Raw genomic sequence first — 25,399 nt, 5'->3', positions numbered from 1 at the left:
GTGCTGAAAACTTAAGTCCACAGAAAAACAGGCACATAGTTTATAGCAAGTTTATTTGTAATTTCTCAGAACTGAAATCAACTCAGATGTCTTTCAATAGGTAAATGGATAAAGAAACTATGGTGCACCCATACAATGGGATATTATTCAGCAAAAAAAAAAAAAAAAACTGAGCTATCAAGTTTTATCAAGCTTAAGACATGGAGGAATCTTAAATGCATATTGCTAAGTGAAACAGTCTGAAAAAGGCACACTGCGTAATTCCAACTTTATGGCATTCTGGGAAAGGCAAAACATAGAGACAGTAAAGTAGTGGTTGACAGGGACTTGGAGGAGGGAGGGAGGGAGGGAGGGAGGGAGGAACAGATGGATCACAGGGGATTTTTCATGCAGCACAACTATTCTGTATGGTACCGGAATGACTGACACATGTGACATTATGTACTGTCAAGAGTCAAGACCCATATTATGTACAACACAAAGGATAAACTCTAATGTAAACTGTAGACTTTAGTTAATAACGTGTCAACATGGGTTCATCAATTATAACAAACATACCACACTGAAGATGTTAACAGTCGGGGAAACTGTGCAGGGATACCAGGAATATGGGAAGTCTGTACTATCACCTCAATTTTCCATAAACGTAAAACTGCTCTAAAAATAATGCATATTAATAAAAACTAGAGTAATATTGGAAAACATCAGAAATTTTAAAAATGAGCCAGGGACGCCTGGGTGGCTCAGTCACTTGAGTGTCCGACTTCAGCTCAGGTCATGATCTCACGGTTCGTGAGTTCAAGCCCTGCATCAGGCTCACTGCTGTCAGCACAGAGCCCTCTTTGGATTATCTGTACCCCTCCCCTGCTCACGCTCTCTCAAAAAAGAATAAACATTACAAAGGAAAAATGAGCCAGACTAGAGACAAAGGGAAAATCATGTGATTTTCACTTGTAGTTCATAGTAGCCTACTTGGAACACAGCTGACCAGTGTGAAGCATTGTCTACTCAAATTTAAAACAGTTCTCCCAATGACAGGCCCAAGGAGACTCATACAATGAACTTAAGAGCTGCACTGTTTTGAGGGGAAACTGCCTAACAACAGGCACTACTGGAAATGATTAGGGTATCTCCATTAAAAAATGTTGGCACCAAATATGATTGTATTTATAATCAGCAAGTATACTTCTAAACATTCTTGGACAATCAGAACACATCATGCGCTTGTTAAAGAATAGACAGAGTCCCAGCTGGTGACTTGGATGTTTTCATTCTCTCTTCCCTGCTCCTGATGAGCAGGCGCTTGGGGTTATCTCCTTGTCCATGTCAACCAACCCAGTAAGTACTAAAGCTGAAAGTATGTGACCCCAGACAATGATCTGAATCCACACGAAAAAACAAAAAAGCACCAGTAATTATGTAAGTATAAGTAGAAATGCACATAAAGTAACTATATAAAACCATATATATATATATATACACACACACACACACACAACTATACACAACTATATATCTATCTATATCTATATCTATATATTAGTTGTACTGTTTGGCCTATAACAAATAGAAATATACTTTCCATTAGCAACACAATGGAGGTGAGTGGGACACAGCTATATTGGCTTAAGGAAATGGCTCCAGTGAGTATCTCAAATTCAACACATGGGCGTATTTATTTGTCCAACCTCATCAAATTTTGCACTTGAAAGGAGTGCATTTTGTTGTACATAAGCTACACATTAATCAAGTTGACTTAAAAAAAAATTCCAGTTAGAAAATGGGCAAAAACTTAAGATATTTCACTAAAGCAGATATATTATCCATATATCCATATCCATATATCCATATATATCCATATGTGCAAATACATGCATGGAAAGATGTTCAATAGCAATTACTGGTGGGAACGTAAAATAGTACAGCTACTCTGGAAACAATTTGGCAGTTTAGTATACACTTACTGTACAACTCTACAATTGCATTCTTGGGTTTATCACCTCCCTGACACAAACAATGACAACTCATGTCCACACAAAAATGAAAACATGTTCAGAGAACCGAATACAAATGTTAGTGGCAGCGTTATTTGTAATAATAATAATAATAATGCAGACAGCCCAGATGTCCCTCAATAGGTCAATAGCTAAACAAACTGTGGTATAGCCACACTATTCAGCAATTAAAAAGGAACAAGCTACTGACACACACAAATTGGATGGATCTCAAGTGCATTATGATGAATAGTGAAAGCCCAAAGTATATCCCATCCATACTATAGGATTCCATTTACATGACATTTGTGATGTGGCACAAATATAGTGATGGGGGACAGATCAATGGTCGTCAGGATTGGGAGAAGGTGTGACCTAAGGGTTAGTTAGAAGAGCTCCCTTGTGAAATGGAACAGCTCTGTAGTGGATGGTGGTGGTGGTAGTAATATGAATTTAAACATATGATAATATTTCGTAGAACTACATAAAGAGTATATGTGAAAATTGCTGTCATCTGAATAAGGTCTGTGGTTGAGTTAAAAGTACTGTATTAATACTATTTTCCTGGCTTTGACAATGTACTATGGTTACGTACATTGAGGGAAGCTGGATGAAGGGTACATGGGATCGGTTTTGCAACATCTTTCAAAGTACTTCAAAATAAAAAGTATTTAAAAAGTTCCTTGAATGTATATGTGCAATTGAGTGTGGAAACAAAAAAAAGCACTATGAAATAACAGCACATATCTATTAGAATGGCTAGTGTAAGGTAAACACACATACTACTGTGCTTACAAAAGGACCAGGCAAACAGTCCTTGTGGCGTACATGAGGAAGCTCACTGGGATTAATATTGCTGTAAGACCCTCACAGACACTGCTGGGCTTTATATGGGAGGTAGAATAGGGGGTCAGAGCCACTTCTCCACAGGGTCACTGGTCTCATCTGTCAATCCATAAAGTACACTGACCCCTCAACCTAGCAGGAAGACTTATATGGAATGTTTGTACTTTGATAAGGGAGCACATCACAAAATACAGGCAGGACTCTTGCCCAAGGGATGTATTCTTACATGCTATATCATTCCCAACTGGAGACATGCAAGAATAATTCCCCCTAGACTATGCAGAGAGAAGGGTCTACACTGTTTCAAATTCAATGTATAAAATATGATTCTGTATCTTATACTTTCAAATCCACACACTTCAAACTTGCATCATATGTAACCACCATGTCCTGCTAGATGCAAAATGGTACACAGAGGCAAGGGGGGTCAGAACTTAGGGAGTCAGGCTGAGCTGAGTTTGTACCTGGGCTCCCATGTGACTGTGGGTACAATGCCTCACCACTCTGTGTCCATTTCCTTATGTATAAAATGGGGAAATTAGGCGCCTGGGTGGCTCAGTTGGTTGAGCTTCCGACTTCGGCTCAGGTCATGATTTCACGGTCTTTGAGTTTGAGCCCCACGTCGGGCTCTGTGCTGACAGCTCGGAGCCTGGAGCCTGTTTTGGATTCTGTGTCTCCCTCCTCTCTGACCCTCCCCTGTTCATGCTCTGTCTCTCTCTGTCTCAAAAATAAATAAACATTAAAAAATAAATAAATAAAATAAAATGGGGGAAATTACAATCAGCCCATGGTGGGTGAGAATACCAACATTTGAATGCCAGCAATGGAAGCTCAGAATCACTGCTCAGTCTCTGTATGGCTGTGTGGACACTCCCACCTTCAGTCACACTCCACAACCTTTCACAACTGGTTGGCAGAAGTATCTCCCAACTGCTAACAGCCTCCCATGCTACACTGTGATCTGGATATTTCCAGGTGTCCACCTGCTGTGGCAACCCAAATTGCACCCTCCTCTTGCCATCCTTCAGGAAGCCAGTCCTAAGTAGATGTCCTACATTTAGGGGTGCCTGGGTGGCTCAGTCAGTTAAGCGTCCGACTCTTGATTTTGGCTCAGGTCATGAACTTGTGGTTTCAAGATTGAGTCCCATGTCGGGCTCCACACTGATTCTCTCTCTCTCCCTCTCTCCCTTTGTCCCTCTCCCCTGCTTGTGCTGTCTCCGCCCGCCCCCCCCCCAAAAAAAAAAAAAAGATGTCCTACATTTAGGGTCACCCTGCCACCTTCCCAGTAAGACTCCATTATCTCATTACCTGTCCTTGTGGTCCCTAAAGAAGCACTAAACCTTTAATCTGAAAAGTAAAACTACTGAGGTCCAAGAAGTCAACCTCAGGAAGTAACACAAATAAAAACCATAATGAGCTGTGAATGCAAGCCCAAGAAAGATGAGTAAAGAGAGGAAACTTCAGTCTGAGAACACTTGGGTTCAAATTGTAGTGCTGTCGCCTACCAGTTGTGACCATGTAAGCATGAGCCTCTGCCCACACCCAAGACAGGGAAGCCTGGCTCATTGAGGAATGGGCTTTCTAGAACTACTGAAGAATGTGTATCTGCCCAAGACATGTTGAAGATGGCCAATGTTTTCAGCAGAAAGAAGGGAGAGGGGAGGTGAGACATGGAAGACAGAGAGGTGAGGGACAGCCAGGATAGAGGAGTCAGGGAAGTAGATGAGAGGGTAGACTGTCCATTAAGTCAGGAAGATAGAAAAGTCACAAGGGTAGTGGCCATGGCACTTGGACACCAGAGGTACAGCTCAGGCTCCAGGCACAAGAATAGTCTAATCCCAGAGACACTCCCACTCCCCAGTTTGCAATCTCGATGGGTGAGCCTGTTCAGGACCTCTCATGCATCCTTGGTTTCAAGTCTACCTGGTCCATCAGTGCTCTTGACAGTACTCTAATCAGGTGACCTCATGGAGTGGAAAGGTGATAATCATGCAGGGAATACATACTGCTAGGCTCAGAGTCCAGCCTAGGCTAGAACAATCCACCCAATGACAGTAGTCTGTGGCCACTAACCACAGGCATGTACCATGTGGTGAGGGCAGACCCACCTGTGCCTGCCTTCTTGGAGAGAATACACAGGTGTAACTGAGGAACAGGGTTGCGACAACTATCTGAAGATATCTGATCAACTCAGGACCCGTTAATAAGAGGTAAACATTGCACAGCCAGGGGGCTGGAGTCAGGATTGTAAAGAGGATGAAAAAACACTAGGGGGTCAGGGAGGCACCAAGACCTGAGATGGCATGGACCAGACGCCAGGTGTGAGAATAGCCCACCTCGGGCAGTCACCAGGGCAGGTCTCCTCATCAATTCCATTGGGATAACCACAGGGAACGTAGAAACCACCAGAGCCATGGGAGCTGATGAGGTTTGTGAGAATCCACCCCAAGAGGACCAAACCACCCCTCAACAGACCATAACCCGTGAGGATCATCTGTATATGAACAATACTGAAAATCCACAAACTGAATGTTCAGGGAAGGTCTCCAAGGCAGAGCCCAGTGGCCCCACAGACAATCACCACGTCAGTGTATGAAATGCTGGGCATCTTAGAGAAAGTGACTGAGCTGGACATGACCTGCTGCAAAGATTTAGACTTCTGACCCGATTTCAGCCACTCGTGGCCCCTTGATAGAATGTGTGCGTGGGGGGGCGGGTTGTTCACAGCAGTCAGGGAGAGAAGGAAACATAGCCTGGGGGCCGCAGGTACAGGACCACCACAAACTTGCAAGGCGAACACAGCAAGAGCAAAGAAAACAGAGTTCTAGGTGTGGGAGTAAGGAAGCCAGTGGCCCGACGCAGAGGTCACCAGTGCAAAGTTCTCAAGCATCACCCTGGGGTAGGTTGCTCTGGGACTCGTCTAAGTGTTCCATTCTTCCTAGAAGACTCGGCACCACATCCTCTAGGATGAGTGCATCTGAATCCACTGCACGACATCCTGGAGCCGGGTCCTTCTCCTGCTGGCCTCGCATCTTGATGTGCCCAGGACCTTTCTCCCTAACATCCTCAACAACGCGCTCACCCTCCTCCACAAGGCCCCCTACCTGACTATGGCCTTACACGGGGCAGGCTATCAGCCTACTGTCCCCTGAGCATGTTCCAGACCCATCCCCGGTACCTCAGACCTGCCTGAGTCCAGTGGCCCAGGCACCACCAGACTCAACACTTGTAAAGTCCAACTGCGGATCTTCTCCAACACTTCCTCCTCCTGCCAAGGCTCCCTGGCCGCTGGTCCCCAGCTCCTCACTGAACTCAGGCTGGAGAGGCTTTTCTGAGCTCCGTCTCCTCCTCCGTGAAGCAGACACCGCGTCCGGGGCGATGACTCCTGGGCGGCGGCGGGCACGGATGGGCTTTGATGGAGGTGAGACCCGAAGGTGATGCCTCTTTACCGCCAAAAACACTTGCCGAGCTTAAGCCGCGTACAGAGCGCGCAGCCTCCTCTCAGGCCCTCTATATTCCAGTTTCCACGGTTCTGAGGAGCCTCCCAAATTCCCGCCTCCGCGCAGTTACGCAGTCCGTCTGCCGGACGTGGTTCCGAAGGAGGGCGACGCCGGAAGTCCCACCTCCACGAAACGCGGAAAAGCTCCTCTCTGGGGCCCTCATTGGCTACGTCGGTACGAACGCACAGCAGCGCCCTCCCCTGTCGCCTTGGCAACGAGCAAGCGGCACCGCGAGGGAAGCTGGGAAATGAGGCCCTAAAGTGACGCTGGCGCTAAGTTAATGAAGGCGTCTGGAGGCGGCCGGACTTCCGGCGTTGCTCTAGCTGTGCTCTTCTTGCAGCTGTGGGTGGAGACCAGCACTTGGAGAGCCGCGTTGCCGAGAAGAGGGTTGGGGACCCTCGTGGCACCTATGCGCGCGCCGTGACCCTCGGAAATAACCCCATTTTTCTAAGACTCGGTGTCGCCCACTGCGGAACGGGTGCAGGAGGGCCAGGGCCTCCCGCGAGCGGTTCCCTGGTCTTTGAGCACATTTTACACGGAGGAGACCTAGCTTCGAAGGTTCCGCGGTCGGCCGGAGGTTCCTGCGCCCAAGGCGGGGTGGTAGGTACGGATTTGAGCTGAGTAGACCGGAATTCGGCGCCTATCGCAGCCAAGCTCCGTCCACAGCTTCCGATGGCCGAGGAGGCGCTGGTAAGTGGAAGGTGCCAGAGGCTCTGACAGCCCTGATCCCCACCCAGTGGGTCGGGTTCTGAATGAGCTCAGGAGAAGAGGGGAAGGCTGTGCAGGTGAAGGGGCAGCCTGGTCAAAGGCAGAGGTGGAAGAGGGGTCTTGGAGATCCATGTGTGGTCTGGTCGGCTGAGAGTTGAAGCGAGGGACAGGCCTGGGTACGGAGGTCTTCAGTGCAGAGTGCGGAGGCGGGGATGCCCTTAACACTGAGCCATGGAGGAGTGGGGCTGGACTGAGTCAGGATGGTATTGTGGTTGCTCTCAGTGGTGTTACCGGAGACACTGTGTGCAGAATGGGCATGTAAGGGAAGTCCAGCGAGTTGCCAATGGGCTGAACGGGTGAGATTGTGTTGGGGTACAAGTTGTGGTACAAAGAGTTCTGTGCATGTCAGACACCGGGGGCAAACTGAAGGGTCTGGGACCTAAGACAGAAGGGTGAGCCTAGGTTTGCTTGTCTCTGGGAGCCGATCTCTGGGACTTAGAGGGAATTGGCTAGCAGGAGACAGGGTGAGACCTGTGTGTCTGGCTGGGAACATAGATGGCATCTATCTGGTCACCAGCCTGTTGTTGCTGTGGGCAGGATGCAGAGTCCGATAGTAACATGAGGAGAGAGGCACCAATGGAATTGGGGGCCCTGGCAATCCTCTGAGGTAAGAGTCTTAGGAGGAGGGAGGTAGAGGGTATGTGTCGAGTGGGAGTAGGGGTTTGGGGTTCAAAGGGAAAGTTGATGTCAGTGAGAGATGAGGCAGGACCTTGGGACACTGATCAAGGGCCTAGATGTGTTCCTCTGTCTGTGTTTTGGTTGGTTTGTCTGCCCACTATTGAGCCCTAAGGCTCAGTTCAATCCATCATTACAGGGGCTGGTGACCTTTGAGGATGTGGCTGTGTATTTCTCCCGGGAGGAGTGGGGGCTCCTTAATCTGACTCAGAGGAGCCTTTACCGTGATGTGATGCTAGAGAACTTTGCACTTATTGGCTCGCTGGGTAAGTCTCTCACACTCTTTCCTAACAGACCGCCTCTGCCTTTTACCCATAGGAAGCTGTGCTCATCCTAAAACCCCACCACAGAGGCTGCTTCCTTCCCAGGTTCCCTGTGGTTGGTGCTGTGAGTACTGGCAATGGGCTGTGTGTTCTTCCCCTGCCTCTCTCTGAGCAGCCTTGTTAGCAGCCTCAATAGCTGTTGCCCCACGGCCTCCTGTAGTAGGGCTTGGGGTTCAGAAGTTTACAGTTTGTCCAACAAATCCCACTCAGCCCTGACTGTCTCTGTGAGTCTGCTGAAGTCATGGCCTCTCTGTGCTCTGGGTTTTGCCTTCTTTCTTCAAAAGAAAATTTATAGGGTCCTCCCTGGTCCAAGCTTGAGCCATGAATTCGAATCAGTAGCTCAGTTAGGGGAGTATTGCCACTTAATATCTTTCAATTCAGAACATGAAATGTCTTTCCATTTATTTAGTCGTCTTTAACTTTTTTCAACAGTGTTTTGTAGTTTTCAGCATATAAGACTAAAGTTATTCCTAGGTATTTTATTCCTTCTGATGATATTTTAAGTGGAATTGTTTTCTTAACTTCATCTTAGATTGTTCAGTGCTAGCGTATAGAAATATAGATTTTTGTATAGTGATTTTGTGTCTTGTGGCCTTACTAAACCCATTTATTAGTTCTAATAGTTTTTGGTTTTTTTTTTTTTAGTGAACTCCTTGATATTTTCCATATATGTGGTGTGATGTCATCTGCAAATAGAGATATCTTTACTTCCTTTGCTTAACTGACCTGGCTAGAACCTCAAGTACTTTATTGAATAGAATTAGTGAGAGTAGATATCCTTGTCTCATTCTCAATTTTATGGGAAAAGCATTTAGTCTTTCACTAATAATCACTGTGGGCAGCTCACCTTTTCAGGTGAGGAATTTCCCTTCTTTTCTCAATTTGTCGAATGCATTTATCATGAAAGGTCATTAGATTTTGTCTAGTACTTTCCCATGTGTATGGAAATGATCATGTGCAGGGGCCTGGGAGGCTCAGTCGGTTAAGTGTCGGAGTCTTGGTTTTGGTTCAGGTCATGGTCTCACAGTTCATGAGATCAAGACCCGAGTTGGGCTCTGTGCTGTTTGTGGAGCCTGCTTGGGATTCTCTTTCTCCCTCTCTCTTTCTGTCTGTCTGTCTGTCTGTCTCTGCCCCTCCCCTGCTTGCATGTGTTTTTTTTTTCTCTCTCTCAAAATAAAAAAATAAATAAACATTAAAAAGAGATGATTGTGTGATTTTAATTGTCTATTCTGTTAACACAGAGTATTGCAGTAATTGATTTTCATAGTTCAACCTTGTGTTACTAGGACGTTTTTCACTCTGTCGTAGTTTATAATCCTTTTATGTATTTCTGGATTGGCTTTGCTAGTATTTTGTTGAAGAGTTTTGCATCTCTTTTGTTGAAGAGTTTTGTTGAAGAGTTTTGTTGAAGAGTTACCAATGTGTAGTTTTCTCACAATGTCTTTTTTTTTTTTTTTTAATTGAGTATGAGGGTAATTTTGGCCTCAATGGATGAGTTGGGAAATGTTCCCTTTTCTACTGTTTTCTGGAAGAGTGTGTCAAGTATTGGTGGAAATTTTTATTTCAGTGTTAATATTCATCAGTGAAGCCCTCTGGGCTGACTTTTTTTCTTACCCCCATGGGGGAAGTTTTGTTGTTGTTTAAATATAATCAGACTTTCTGTTTCTTCTTGAGTCAGTTTTGGTAGTTTGTGTCTTTTTTAGGAATTTGTCTGTTTTATCTAAGTTATCTAATTTGTGGGCATACAGTACAGTTGTTCATAGTATTTCCTTAAAATCCTTTCTAGGGGTGGGGCACCTGGTTGGCTCAGTTGGTTAAGTGTCTGACTTTGGCTCAGGTCGTGATCTCATGGTTTGTGGTTTCAAGCCCCACGTAGGGCTCTGTGCTGACAGCTTGGAGCTTGAAGCCTGCTTCGGATTCTGTGTCTCCTTCTCTCTCTGCTCCTCCCCCACTTGTACTCCGTCTCTATCAAAAATAAATAAATGTAAAAAAAAAAAAAAAAAAAACCTTTCTAGGGATGCCTGGGTGGCTCAGTCAGTTAAGTGTCTGACTTCGGCTCAGGTCATGATCTCATGGTTCGTGAATTCGAGTCCCATGTCAGGCTGTATGCTGAGAGCTCAGAGCCTGGAGCCTGCTTCAGGTTCTGTGTCTCCTCTCTCTGCCCTTCCCCATTCACACTCTGTCTCTCTTTCAAAAATAAGTAAACGTTAAAGAAAATTTTTTTTTAACTTTCTATTTTGTAATTTTGTTAGTGATGTCCCCCTTTTCATTTTTCTTTTTAATAATTTGATTCTTTTATTTTTTTCTTGTCAGTCTAGGTAGCAGTTTTTCAATTTTGCTAATCTTTTCAAAGATTAGCAAACCTAATTTTGGTTTCACTGATTCTCTCTTTCTAATCTCTATTTCATTTATCTCTGTTCTTTACCATTTCCTTTCTTATGTTAGCTTTGAGTTTAGTTGCTTTTCTTTTTCCTGTTCCTTGAGGACTAAAGTTAGGCTATTGGTTTGGGATCTTTTAATTTTTTTTAATTATTTTAAAAATGTTTATTTAGGGGCGCCTGGGTGGCTCAGTCGGTTACGTGTCCGACTTCGGCTCAGGTCATGATCTCACGGTCCGTGAGTTCGAGCCCCGCATCGGGCTCCGTGCTGACAGCTCAGAACCTGGAGCCTGTTTCGGATTCTGTGTCTCCTTCTCTCTCTGACCCTCCCCCATTCGTGCTGTGTCTCTCTCTGTCTCAAAAAAATAAATAAACGTTAAAAAAATTTTTTTAAAAAATGTTTATTTATTTCTTTTTTGAGAGAGAGAGGCAGAGGGAGAGAGGGAGACAGAGAATCCCAAGCAGGCTCCACACTGTGAGCCAGGATCCCGACAAGGGGTTAGACTCATGAACCATGACATCATGACTTGAGCTGAAATTGAGAGTCATATGCTTAACTGACTGAGCCACCCAGGTGCCCCTGAGCTCTTTTTAAATATGGGTGCTGTGACATAAAAAGAAATATATATTTTGTCTTTGTTCCCACTTCCTAGCACTGCTCCTAAAACTCTTGGAATCTTTGAAATGATGAGTATCTTTTGTGTGCTAATGGAATGGCTGGTGGCTGGGAGCCCCTAGATAGCTTCAGGATAGGGGGTGGCCACCAGAAAGACTAGGGCACGATTGGAAGGTTAAAAATTGAGCTGCCCCCACCCCCTATTCTCCCAGTCCCCTAACCCTACCCTCCAGGGAGATTAGAGGGGCTGGAGACTGAACCAATCACCAGTGGCCCATGCTTTAATTAATTATACATCATAATGAAATTTCCATAGAAACTCCTAAACAATAGGCTTCAGAGAGCTTCTAGGTTATTGGGAAAAGTGGCACCACCAGAGGGCATGAATGCCTCTAACCCTCTACTTCGTCAACCCCCACCCCCATCTCTACCCTGGCATACTTTGCCCTTTGCATCTCATCCATTGGGCTGTTTCTGAGTTGTATATATATATATTTTTTTAATTTTTTTTTAACGTTTATTTATTTTTGGGACAGAGAGACAGAGCATGAACGGGGGAGGGGCAGAGAGAGGGGGAGACACAGAATCAGAAACAGGCTCCAGGCTCCGAGCCATCAACCCAGAGCCTGACGCGGGGCTCGAACTCACGGACCGCGAGATCATGACCTGGCTGAAGTCGGACGCTTAACCGACTGTGCCACCCAGGCGCCCCTGAGTTGTATATTTTATAATAAACTGGTATAGTAAGTAAACTCTTTTCCTGAGTTCTGTGAGCCATTATAGCAAACTATTGAACCTGAGAAGGGATTAATAATTGTGGGAATCCCTGATTTATAGCCACTTGGTCAGAAGTGTGGGAGGTCTGGGAGTTTCAACTGGTGTCTGAAATAGCAGCAGTCCTGTGGGACTGAGCCCTTAATCTGTGGGATCTGATGCTGACTCTGTTTAGTTAATATGAGAATTGAATGGAATCCTTGGACACCAGCTTGATGTCTGAGATTTGGAGAAGTGGTGTGGAACACCTGCCCTGTACCTACCCACTTTTGGTGTCAGATTGTTAGAAGTGAAACAGCACAGAGGTGTTTATAGCTCTAATTTCCTATTTTCTAAGCACTGCTATGTCCCATTACTTTGGGCATGTTGTATTCTCATTTTCATTCATTTCAGAGTGCTCTGTAGTTGTCTTTTGGTCATTTAGGAGTGTTGTATTTAAATTCCATAAATTTGTGAGTTTCCCAAATTTCTTTCTGTTGTTGATTTCTATTTTAATTCCTTTGTGGTCAGAGATCATACTTTGTGTGATTTCAGTCCTCGAAAGTCTATTTCCCATCAAGTGGTCTGTTCTGGAGAATGTTCCATGTGCATGTGAGCATGTGAGAATATGCATTCTGCTGCTGTATTGTGGCATGCTCTATAGATGTCTGTTAGGTCTAGTTGATTTTTAGTGTTGTTCAAGTGCTGTATACTTATTTGTTTTCTTCCTAGTGATTCTGTCCATTATTGAAAGTTCTCCAACTATTATCGTTTGTCTATTTTTTACTTAAGTTATGTCAGTTTTACTTCATGGGAGGCTCTATTAAAAGATTATGGTAAAACACAACATGGGGTCTACCTGCTTAACACATGTTTAATTGTGCAGAAGATGTTTTTTTCTTTTCTTTTTTTGAAAAATGTTTTTGATGCTTATTTATTTTTGAGAGTGGGAGAGAGAGACAGAGCATGAGAAGGGAAGGGGCAGAGAGAGAGGGAGACACAGAATCCAAAGCAGGCTCCAGGCTCTGAGCTGTCAGCAGAGAGCCTGACGTGGGGCTAGAACTCAGGAACCGTGAGATCATGACCTGAGCTGAAGTCAGACGCTTAACCAACTGAGCCACCCAGGTGCCCCGAGGATGTTGTTTTTCTAATACTCTGTTTCCTTCATGGTTGCCATGGTGACATGAGCTTCCTTTGGTGGGGGATGGAGTGGGTAAGCCTTGGCTTGGGTTGGCCTCTTACTGCCGTTCTCCCTCCCAGGATTTGCATCTTCAAGGTGCCATGTGGTTGCCCAGCTGGAGAGTGAAGAAGAGTTCTGGGTTCCCAGCATGGTGGACCTGACTCTGGTCAGCAGAGTTGAGGCCAGGAGGGGTCCTGGTCTTGGTGAGTAGGGCTGGGACATGTCTTGGTTTCAGTGATGGGCTCACAGCATGCTGCTCATCTGTGTGCTTTGGCTTTTTGGTACTGAGGCCAGTGACCACACACTATTCCCACCTTTCCTCTCCCTTGTGGACACAATATGTGATTTCTGTCCCTACCATGACTCTCAGGACCTAGATGACCCCCCCTCCCTGTTCTCCACGCCAGTGTAGAGCTACTAGTGACTTGAGATGTGCACACATCCTTAAATAATACTTCAAGACCAGCTACTCTGTTGCAGCTGCCTTTTCATCTGTGCAGACACATCCTCTTCACAGTGCCCACTGTCACCAGCAGTGGAGGCCCTACTTGAAACACATTGCAAGGAGTGACCTGGTGGCCTCACCTCTTCTCCTGGCACTGCTCCCATCTTTGTGTTCTAATCCCTGCTGAAGTCTTTCCTACTCTGTGATCTGGCAGAGCCCTGTTCTACTGGGCCAGCCGTTTCTCACCCAGACTTCTAGCAACCTCCTGGCAATTCTGTGGATTGCTTTCTGGTATGTCTGATGTGTGTTTGTGATGTAGGTACCTCCTCTCTCTAATCCAGCTCTCGGTAACTGGCTTTTATGTTTCAGGTTGTCCGTGTAGCCTGAAGGATGGGGAAACCCCTACAGAGCAGATGAAGAGTTACAGAGTCTACCTGTCAGAGAAGTCCTCTCTGCTTGGGGAGTCTGGGAAGGACATGCCTACCACCTTAGGTCTTCTCCGGCACCAGGCCACCCACAGCAAGGGGAAGCCACACAGGAGCACCGAGCATGGAGAAGCCTTCCAACCCAGCTCCAGTAGCCAACAGCAGCAGGCAGTCCACGCCACACAGAAGGCCTTCAAGTGCAGTGACTGCGGGAAAGCCTTCCCAAAGGCCTTTGCGCTCCTTGACCACCTGGTAACCCACCCCAAAGAGAGACCCTTTAGATGTCCAAAAGGTGGAAATGCCCCCACGGAGAAATCCACCCATGTTAATTACCAAAAAATTCACACTGGAGAAACATCCCATGTGTGTACTGAGTGCGGAAAGGCCTTTAGTTATCCCTCTAAACTGAGGAAGCACCAGAAGGTTCACACGGGCATAAAACCTTTCAAGTGTGATGAATGTGGCAAAACCTTCAACCGCAAAGATGCACTCGTTCTGCACCAGAGAATTCACACTGGAGAAAGGCCTTATGAGTGCAGCGAATGTGGGAAAGCCTTCAGCGTTCTGTCTACTCTCATTCGGCACCGGAAAGTTCACATTGGAGAAAGGCCCTATGAGTGCAGGGAATGTGGGAAGTTCTTTAAATACAACCATAGCTTCATTCTTCATCAGAGAGTTCACACTGGAGAAAGGCCTTATGAGTGCAAGCAATGTGGGAAAACTTATGTGACCCGCTCTGGCCTGTATCAGCACTGGAAAGTTCACACTGGAGAACGGCCCTATGAGTGCAGCCTGTGTGGGAAGACCTTCACCACCAGGTCCTACCGCAATCGGCACCAGCAGTTCCACACTGAAGAGAGGTCCTATGAGTGTACAGAATGTGGGAAAGCCTTCAAACATAGTTCTACCCTTCTTCAGCACAAGAAAGTCCACACTGGAGAAAGGCCATAAGAAGACAGGGGATGTTGGAAAGCCTGTAGCTAGGGCTGGCACCTTGTTCAACATGAAAAACCTCACTCCAGAAAGGAGAGGAGAGTAGCCATTTGAAAGCTAAACCTGGCACACCCCAACACATGCGCTGGGGTGGCAGGTGTGTGGGAAGTTTTCAGGAGCTAGGTTGCACTTGGACCTGCCTAGGCTGTTGGCAGTGTTAAGTTGCTGCCAGTTTCCATGATACAAACCATCTCAGCTCCACCACCTGGCAGGTGCCCAAGGTGTGCATCAGGCACCGCAATGTGCTCTGGAACAGCAAGACCTCCATGGTCGCCACTCTTTAAAGGAGAGAATCATGAGTGGTGGAGTCCGTGATGGGCCTCATTTGCTCCCTCCAACTGGTTCAGGTATGCCTGTGACCAAGCTCTGGTCAAGAGTAGCTGAGCTGTGTCTACTGGGGGCTTCCAGAGAAGGTTAATCCTTTCCATGGACATCGTTTACACTACGCATGGTACCTGTCATGGATTTATCCAACCCTGGAACTGACTCACACTTCCCTGGAATGTATGGTAATAAAAGCTTTATTGTTTAAGCCGTCTTTAATATTGGGGGTTCTGATCACTGTGTGTGAAGAGATTGAGAACAAAACTGGGCTCATGAATAGAAGGACTGGCTTCTGTGGTAAGGGGTCCTTGACTTTTGTTGCCTTACTGGGGATAGCAGGATGTTCACCTCATGGCCATCACCCTGGTCCTGAGAGAAGGAAGATCCTGTTGTCCTGGGATGTGGCCAATGTTCCTAGTGTCTCTGCATACTGTGGCCTTCATTGTCTTTGCTGCCAGTGTGCCAGGGCACAGAGGAAAGAAGTGGTCGAACCAACATATGGACCCGTATCCTCTGGTTTGTGGGGTCTTTTGATTTAAAAAGTTTTGGAAACTAATTTCCCAAAGGTCAATAAAATGTCAGTTCAGCAAAACTTGTATGTTGGTTGTAGCTGTGTCCCTGTTCCAAAAGTTATGCTTCCTGTCAAGAAGAGAATGTTAGTTTGAAGCACGTTGGAGAGAGAATGGTGACCCTAGGCTTAAGGGGCTTTGAGCCACAGTGCTCAGCCATTACCATGTGTTGGGGTTGGAAATGACTGCTGCCTCCTATAACTGGAGTGATGCTTCTCCCCCACCCCTGATGGCAGGAGGACTGGGGGCAGAAACAGGGTAGAAGCCCAGGCAGGATTATAGTCAGGGGACTTTTTGGCCAGTCTGCTCAGTTTCTTCCCAACACTGTGAAGTATATGCCCACCTCCAGGCCTACTCAGGCCCTACTCCCTGCGTATAGTAATTGTTTGCCTGCAGCATGGTGGGGGTGGGGGTGGGGGTTGGTCTGTGTTGTAGCAGAGTTAAAGTCCAGCTGAGCCAAGTAGGGCTCAGTTCTTGGGGTAGGGTAGACATCAGTCATTAGAGTTCAATCCTTTGTACCTTGTATGGGTGGCCTTGGTTAGATCAGATGGCCCTGAGCACATGGGTGAAGGGTCCTCTGAACCAGCTTTCTGGTCTCCCATTGGGGTTGCTTGTATAGCAGCCAACCTGCTGGGGAGGGGGTGAAGGGTAGTGTTTTCCAGGTGATGCTGGAACATCTGAGACAAATGGTTCCTGGTGGCTCTGACCCTTTGACTTGCCCAGGGTATCAGTTTGGGTATCAGTTAGCTCAAATCTCACCTGGAAAGCCAGTGCCAGCAGCCCATCCTTGCAGCTTCTGTCTTGGTCGCCCTGAGACTGCCCTCTCCCGCAGCCAGGGGTAGCTCTCCTCTGGAGTCCACCCAGCAGTTCTGTGCCCCTGGGCATTTTTATATGTGCCCTCAGCCTATCAGGAATGCCTCCCCAGCCTCTCTACCTCTTTCAAGAATACCCCTTCCACAGTTAAACCAAGATGGTATTTCTTCATGAGACCCCTCACTTCCTCATTTGGAGTGATCTTCTTCCTCTTTCTCTGCCCTCTCTGTGCTTTGATGTCTGGCCAGACACAAACCCAGTGCTACCCCTAAGTTTGTCCTCACGATTACATCTGCTGCACGTTTGAAATTGAGGGATACATTTGGGTTTGTTAAAGACTTAGCAACATAGAAGTCTTCACTGAGATTGGGACTAGTGTGTTTCTTGATTTTTAAGTTCATCTACAGAGGCATAGTACTTCTTTTCTCACTGTGCTATGTGACGTGTTTGGTCCCCGGTCAGCAGGGCAGGTGTCTGTTTATTTTCTCACAGTCAGCAAGACATTTTGGTGATAGGAGTAAATGTGCGTGTCTCCACAGTAATTAAGCAGGAGAGCAAGGTTGAAATTCTGAATATTCTCAGTTTGATACCTTGTCTTAAAAGACTCTGTGAACTGGTTCATGAGAACAGACACCATCTTGCTCTGCAGATGCCCATAAGGGGAACCTCCTTCATCTTTTGGTGAGTGTCTCAGTCTGTTCAGTTGCTATAAGAAAATACCAGAGACTGGGCGGCTTAAGCAAGAGAAATTTATTTCTCCCAGTGCTAGGGACTGGGAAGTCCCGGACCCAGGTGTGGGCCAATTTGGTTCTTTGATGAGAGCTCTTCTGGCTTGTAGATGGCCATTTTCTTGCTGTGTCCTTACATAGTAGAGAAAAAGAAAGTTCTGGTGTCTCTATGCTTCTTATAAGGATGCTGATTCTGTAACAGAGGACCCACCCTCATCTAAATCTAATTACCTCCCAAAGGCCCTATCTCCGCACCATCAGATAGTAGTTTAGGACTTCAACACATAATTTTGGGAGACGCATTCAGTTCATAACAAGTCTCCTTAATATTGGTGATTTTCATTTTTTAAGCCAAGCTCTGGAACTTAATCATTTAGCACCTCAAGCCCTAAGCAGACCAATATAGCTAACTTACTGGGAGAAATGGAGAAGAGCCTAAAGAAAAGTTGGCTTTTAACAGTGAACAAGTAAGTATGTCCAGTAATTACTTGTTCGTTCACTCATTCAAGTTTTTATTGAGTATATGCATCAGGCCTGGTCATCAGAGCATATTCAACCCACAGCTATAATGATGGGGGTCAAGGGTGGTCATGTGACCTGAGGTGCATTAATGAGAGGCATTCAAAGGACTTGCAAGGAATTGTGAGGAAAGGGGAACCCTCTTGTGGACCCTGGAGTTCATGCACCAGGATCTGGGAGTTGGGGCTGCCAGCAGCAACTTTTCCTCTTTAAAGAGATGCATGCCTGAAAACTAAGCCAAAAGAGGCAGCTGAGTGGAGATAAGAGACAAGCCCTTTTGATCTCACTGAGCCCTGCATCCAGTTGTGCCTAAAGCTGTCCTGTGAGCTTGATGAATGAATCAATAATTTTATTTTGGCAAAACCACTTATATTTGGGTTTAAGTGCCCTGGAAGGAAAAGAGTTCTGCCTAACATGTAGTCCTTCCCTGCAGTGGTTCCCCCCACTACTCCTGCCAAGGACATCACAGGGCAGAGCCTCCTGGGGTACAGTACCCATGGACAGATCAAAGCCATGTCAGACATGAGGCTCAGATTCCACCAACCTAAAGGTCTATCAAGTGTTCACTTGCCTTCTCTGAGTTCCCCTTCCCTGCTCCAGAAGCTCCCAGCAGCATGGCACCTGCACAAAGAAACTGGCCCCCTCCACCAGTATCACCACACGCAGCCCAGGCCTCCCTCAGAGCAGCATGTCCATCTGTGGTTCCCATTTGGTTTAGAACAAACCAAACTCCTCATCCCAGCTTACAGGGCCTGCATGACCTGGTTTCCATGCCCTCCTCCTCCAGCATGGGTTAGAGTCTTCTCCTCGCTCTCAAATGCACCATCTCAGTCCTGCCTGAGGCCTCTGCCCTGAAGTTGCCTCTGTCCAGAATCCTCTTCCCCTGGAGTCACCTCAGAAGTAGTGGTTGTAGCTTTCTGTCACCTCCCTATTTCATTTCCTTCGAACTCCAACCATTCTCTCCTATGGCCCTGTTCTCTGATCTGTTTGCACATTAAATCTCTGTATTGCACATCATATTGAGATAAAGTGTGTCTGCCGCAGGGCCTGACACACAGTAGGACCCCAGGAAATGGAATTTTTGTTGGGCTAGTATTTGGCTGCCCTGCAGGACTGTGCTGGGCTCAGACCACAGCCCCATCATCACAGCTGACTCTGGGGAGGGAGAGAGAAGGACACCATAGAAAAAGGTAGTAAATCCTTCTTTCTGCACTCAAGTAAGTTACCTGAGTCTGCTTACATATTTATCTCATGCTATGTGAATTGCTACTGTATGCTGAGACTGAACTTGCCCATCAGGGAAGAAACACATAAGGGCATGGAGCTGACATTTTAGTAGGGGCATATAGACTGAAGTCCCCCACCCCAAATTCATGGATTAAAAACTAATGCCCAGTGTGGTATATTTGGCGGTGGGGCCTTTGGGAGGTGCTTAGGTCCTGAGAGTGGAGCCCTCATGAATTATATTAGTGCCCTCCGAAAAGAGATCCCCTGAGAACACCTTCCTTCCTTCCTGGAGTCTCACCAGACACTGAATCTCCTGCCACCCTGATCTTGGACTTCCCAGCCCCTAGTAATGCAAGAAATAAGTTTCTGTTGTTTGTAAGCTACCTGGTCTATGGTGGACTGAGACATGGGGAGACAGATATCCCTCAAGAAACCATACAACTGGCAACTATGACAGGGGCTATGAAAGGACATCCTTTAGGGTATCAACTGAGCCCCCTCTTGGTTCTCTGCATTTCAGGACCTCTGGGTTTGTCGTCATGTCTGTCTACTGGGAACTCAAGTGACTCTGCAATTGGCCTTTACCTTCTAGTGAAAGGAAGTTATGGCTTTTAGTCATCATGGCAGCTTCTTTTGTGTGGCTGTGATTTTGTTTTTATTTATTTGTTTATTTTATTTTTTAATGTTTATTTGTTTTTGAGAGAGAGAGAGAGAGACAGAGTGCAAGTGGGGGAGGGGAAGAAAGAGAGGGAGACACAGAATCTGAAGCAGGCTCCAGGCTCTGAGCTGTCAGCACAGAGTCCAGTGCGAGGCTTGAACCCACGAACTGTGAGATCATGACCTGAGCCAAAGTCCGGTGCTTAACCGTCTGAGCCACCCAGGCTCCCCTGTGACTTTGTTTTTAATCTAATATTTAATGATTCTACTTTTTTGCAGTCCACAGAGCTTATTCAAATTCCACCAGTTTATATATGCACACAGATACGTGTGTGTGGTTCTATACGATTCTATCACGTGTAACTTCATGTAACATCACCTCAATCAAGATATGGAACTGCTGAAATACCATGACAACTTCCCTCATTCTGCTCCTTTATAACAACCCCCTCATGTTTAACCCCCAGCAGCCACTAATCTGCTCACCTCTGTAGCTTTCTCATTTTTAAAAAATGTTTATTTATTTGGGGGTGGGGGAGGGACAAAGAGGGGGGAAAGCAAGAATTCTGAGCAGGCTTCACGCTGCCAGTGCAGCCCGATGCAAGATTCGAACCCACAAACCATGAGATCATGACCTAAGCTGAAATCAAGAGTCAGATGCTTAACTGACTGAGCCACCCAGGCACCCCTGGAATTTTCTCATTTTAAGAAAAATGACTTAGATGAGGTCCAATTTGTCATTTTTTCCTTTTATGAATTGTGCTTTTAAGGTCAAGTCTAAGAACATTTCACTTGATCCTAAGTCCCCCCAATTTTCTCCTTAAAATGTTATAGTTTTGTTTTATATTTAAATCTATGATTCCTTTTGAGTGAGTTTTTTTACAAGGTGTGAAATTTAGGTAAGGTTTAATTTTTGTTTATTTACTTATATTTTACCTGTGGGCGTCCATTTGCTCCATTACCATTTATTTGTTAAAAGGCATATTCTTCCTCCATTTAAGTTCTTTTACATCTTTGTCAAAAATCAGTTGGGCCTTTATGTGTGGGTTCATTTGGTTCTTTGTTTTGTTCCACTAATCTATGTATCTATCACTCTGTCAGTACTAATGATTAATTTTAATATTTCCATTTCCCCATAGTTTGCACTGGGCGGACCTGGAGTCTGAGACTTAGAAGAGCAGCTGTAGTGTAAAGTCACCCTTCATGGATGCCACCACATTCAGAGGTTCATCCCCATCTCTTCTCCATGCAGCAAAGTAAAATTCCCAAAGGTAACTGCAGATCCAGCCCCCTGGTTGCCCATTTCCCACAGGACCTGACCCTTCCTGTCCGGGGGCCCATCTCTGACGAGGGATGGCCTGAGGACTTCCATCAGAGATTTATCTTTTTTATGGACATTGTTGACTCTACATAGGACATTTGTCATGGATTTGTCCAGCCTTCAACTTACTCATCCCTGGCACATACCACCTTATACTGCTCTAGATTATATGATAACTTAGGTCTTTTTTTTTTAAATATAATTTTTTGTCAAGTTGGCAAACATATAGTGTATACAGTGTGCTCTTAGTTTTGGGGGTAGATTCCATGATTCATTGCTTACAACACTGAGTGCTCATCCCAACAAGTGCTCTCCTCAATGCCCATCACCCATTTTCCCTTCCCCCCGCCTTCCCCATCAACCCTGTTTGTTCTCTGTATTTAAGAGTCTCTTATGGTTTGCCTCCTTCTCTGTTTGAAACTATTTTTTCCCCTTCCCTTTCCCTATGGTCTTCTGTTAAGTTTCTCAAGTTCCATATATGAGTGGAAACATATATCTATTCTTTCTCTGAGTGACGTTTCACTTAGCATAATACACTCCAGTTCCATCCATGTTGTTGCAAATGGCAGGATTTCATTCTTTCTCATTGCCAAGTAGCATTCTGTTGTATGTGAACCACATCTTCTTTATCCATTCATCAGTTGATGGACATTTAGGCTCTTTCCATAATTTGGCTATTGTTGAAAGTGTTGCTATAAACATAGGGGTACATGTGCCCTTATGAATCAGCACTCCTGTATTCTTTGGATAAATTCCTAGTTGTGCTATTGCTGGGTCGTAGGGTAGTTCTATTTTTTAAAATTTTTTAATTAATGTTTTTATTTATTTTTGAGAGAGAGAGAGAGAGAGCACGAGTGGGGGAAGGGCAGAGAGAGAGGGACACACAGAATCTGAAGCAGGCTCCAGGCTCTGAGCTGTCAGCACAGAACCCGACGTGGGGCTCGAACTCATGAACTGGGAGATGATTACCTGGGCCGAAGTGGGATGCTTAACTGACTGAGCCACCCACGCGCCCTGCGTAGTTCTATTTTTAGTTTTTTGAGGAACCTCCCCACTGTTTTCCAGAGTGGCTGCACCAGTTTGCATTCTCACCAACAGTGCAAGAGGGTTCCCATTTCTCCACATCCTCGCCAACATCTGTTGTTTCCTGAGTTGTTAATTTTAGCCACTCTGACCGGCATGAGGTGGTATCTCAGTGTGGTTTTGATTTGTATTTCCCTGATGCTGAGTGATGTTGAGCATCTTTTTAAGTGTCTGTCGGCCATCTGGATGTCTTCTTTGGAAAAATGTCTATTCATGTCTTCTGCCCATTTCTTCACTGGATTATTTGTTTTCAGATGTTGAGTTTGGTAAGTTCTTTATAGATTTTGGATACTAAGCCTTTATCTGATATGTCATCTGCAAATATCTTTTCCCATCCCGTCGGTTGCCTTTTAATTTTGTTGAATGTTTCCTTTGCAGTGCAGAAGCTTTTTATCTTGAGGTCCCAATAACTTCATTTTTGCTTTCATTTCCCTTGCCTTTGGAGATGTGTTGAGCAGGAAATTGCTGCAGCTGAGGTCAAAGAGGTTGTTGCCTGTTTTCTCCTCTAGGGTTTTGATGGTTTCCTGTCTCATATTTAAGTCATCCATTTTGAGTTTATTTTTGTGTATTTTTATGTTAATTTTGTGTGTGTATTTTGTGTACCCTTAGTCAAGGGTAAAACTGCAAGCATTTATACCCATGGTCAGTATTCCTTTGGGGTAACTCATGACTTTTGAATATTATGGAAACAACAATATATCCCTACTTCCAATGGGGATAAAATTAAAAATGACTCCTATGTCCAAATTTTATTAGATGCAATACCTTTGCCAGCTGCTCTGGATATTATTAAGCTTTCCAGGCATTCCAGACTCAACTCCCTGGAGGCCAAAAGAAAGCGCCTCACTGGTATTTCCACCAAAAATGCTGCTTGCAAGGAGGCCAGTAGCCAAACCTCTGTCTTGGTCCAAAGAGATGTTATCCCAAGTGATAATTTGGGTGGTGAGGAATGATCAGAGACACCCAAAGGAAAAACAGTATTGAAAATCTAATAATTGTTGGTTCAATAGTAATAGAGAACTTTGGTTTGGAGCAAATAACAATCCAGCTCTACCAGAAATTCTAAAATTCTCCCTACTTACAACTGTACATGCGTCAAACCATTGGTTTACTGAGAATATGACAACATTCATGAACCAATTTTGGTTCGGAAAGATTAATAAGGTCTCACAAAGTACCTACTTCACTCATCCCATCTGTCCAAAGTATAATCCAGAGAAACCTGTTAAAAAAAATGGATTTCATACAGCTTCCCCATCTTGTGGATATAAATATATTTTAATCATGGTTTGTATGTTTTCTTACTGGATCAAAGCTTTCCCTTGTAGACAGGTCAGTCATTCTACCATGGCTAAAATTGTTTCAGAAGAGATTATCCCTACCTGGGAAAATCCCTCTCCAACTCTATAGTGCAAGGGGAACCCATTTCACTGGACAGGTGCTTTGACAAGTCTGCACTGTTTAGCTGGTTTTACAAAACTTTCATTAGCATACCATCTTCAATCCTCAGGGTTAACTGAATGCACTAACAGCATGGTTAAGACTCAATTGGTAGGGAGTCTGAGTGGCTCAGTCGGTTAAACCTCTGACTTGATTTCAGCTCAGGTCATGATCTCACGATTTGTGGGTTGAGCCCCATGTTGAGCTCAGTGCTGACAATGCTCTCTCTCAAAATGAATAAATATGCTTTAAAAAAGAGTCAGTTGGCAAAATTTACAGAGGTCTTCCAAATATTTTGGCTGAAAGCATAGTTGTTAGTCCTTCTAAACCTCAGATCCACCCCTTTGGGAACACAGACTCACCCTTTGAGATAGTCACAGGATGGTCAATGCATTTGGCCATGCCTCCTTTGATCCACAGTTGATAAAAGAACAAAGAACATATACTTCAATATTGTAAAAGCCTAGTTGGTTCTATTAAAAGTAACCATGCTTCGGTAGTGCGCTCCTGGAAGACAATGACCTTAAGCATCACACCTTACAACCAGGAAAAGACTGCTCCAGAAGACTCTACTGCCTCACTGGAAAGGCCCTTATCAGGAACTTCACACCAAGTCTTGTGCCACCAAACTCCAGGCAATAGACTCTTGGATTTACATGATGGAGCTAAAGAAATAACCAAACCCGACTGGACCTGCACACCACCTATTAATCTGAAAGTAAAGATTTCCCAAAGTGAAGCAGACAACATCTGATGAGACAACTTTCCCAAGATGTTTGGATTTTGCATGCATTTTTTTCTCACTGTTGCTTCTTCTCTCTCTTTTATGGGAAGAAAGGACCCCTGTCTGCATTTTCCAAGCCCTCATGAAAGGGGAAACCTCTTCTTTTGACTATGGCCTTTTGGAAACAGCCTCATTGTGATCCTGTGACAAATTAATTTTTCTCTTGCTTTTTCTGAAGGGTTAGAAGCTTCAGAATTCACAAAAATTTATATTTAATATATATATTAAAAATATACACACACACACATATATATGTGTATACACACACACACACACACACACACACACACACACACACACACACACACACATATATATATTTTTTTAAGTTTAGTTTTTTATTTTGAGGGGGCAAGGGGCAGAGAGAGAGGGAAACAGAATCCCAAGCAGGCCCTGAGCTGGCAGCATAGAGCCTGATGTGGGGCTTGGACTCATGAGCTGTAAGATCATGACCTGAAGTCTGAAGTCAGATCCTTAACTGACTGAGCCACCCAGGCATCCCTTCACAAAATCTTTCTTTAATATGAACTATTAACTGATATTCAGAGATTCTTACTGAAATTCATGGTTTCTGAATTTAAAGTTTATAGGCTGTATTATCAATAACATATTTGGTTCCACACAGTTCTTTTGAGATAATGATACTGTTTTAAAACATCTTTGAAACTTTGCTGTTTTGCAAAAAGTTGATCAACTATTGCTTCATGTTTATACTTGCACTGTATATTCCCAAATTCACTTGGTTAGTTCTTTCAATGTGCTCCTGCAGTATTCACTCTTCTGTTTTCATGGCCTCTCTTAATTGGAGACTTCCAGGAGGATACACACTCCAGGTATGCCTCCATAGTGAGAGCTTTACTCCCCTGAGTCAGAAAGAGTGCCAATAAATATTTCAGTTGGCTACTTTCAGACCTAAGGTCCTGGTTTAGAACTATCATACAATTTGGAATTATCACGTTACTTCCTCTGTTTTGTAAACTTAATAATTTTAAGTTTTGTATATCATTGCTGGTCAAACTTTTATAAGAATGATGTACC

At 44.9% G+C, this 25,399-nt stretch overlaps 1 protein-coding gene across 8 annotated transcripts in view; it reads left to right on the top strand.

The window, feature by feature from the left end:
• Positions 1-25,399, top strand: part of ZNF584 (zinc finger protein 584) — a 35,991-nt gene that overhangs the window by 4,400 nt on the left and 6,192 nt on the right. For 4 of the 8 annotated variants that reach the window (XR_002738644.2, XR_002738640.2, XR_006590208.1 and 1 more), the window contains 5 exons: positions 5,786-7,030; positions 7,923-8,049; positions 13,114-13,236; positions 13,848-15,405; positions 20,873-21,004. Coding sequence is in view for 1 of the 8 variants with exons in the window: in XM_006940729.5 (XP_006940791.5) it covers positions 7,013-7,030; positions 7,923-8,049; positions 13,114-13,236; positions 13,848-14,854 (1,275 nt within the window). In the remaining 7 variants the exon portion in view is untranslated. Of the gene's footprint in view, positions 1-4,084; positions 7,031-7,922; positions 8,050-8,101; positions 8,171-13,113; positions 13,237-13,847; positions 15,813-20,872; positions 21,005-25,399 lie in introns of those variants that run through there. The other 4 variants (XR_006590211.1, XR_006590209.1, XM_006940729.5 and 1 more) reach the window with 4 other exon arrangements.

This window comes from Felis catus, chromosome E2 (assembly GCF_018350175.1).
Source record: "Felis catus isolate Fca126 chromosome E2, F.catus_Fca126_mat1.0, whole genome shotgun sequence".
Lineage (NCBI taxonomy): Eukaryota > Metazoa > Chordata > Mammalia > Carnivora > Felidae > Felis > Felis catus.
The sequence above is the reverse complement of the archived record's forward strand: the minus strand, read 5'-3'. Positions and strand labels throughout refer to the sequence as shown.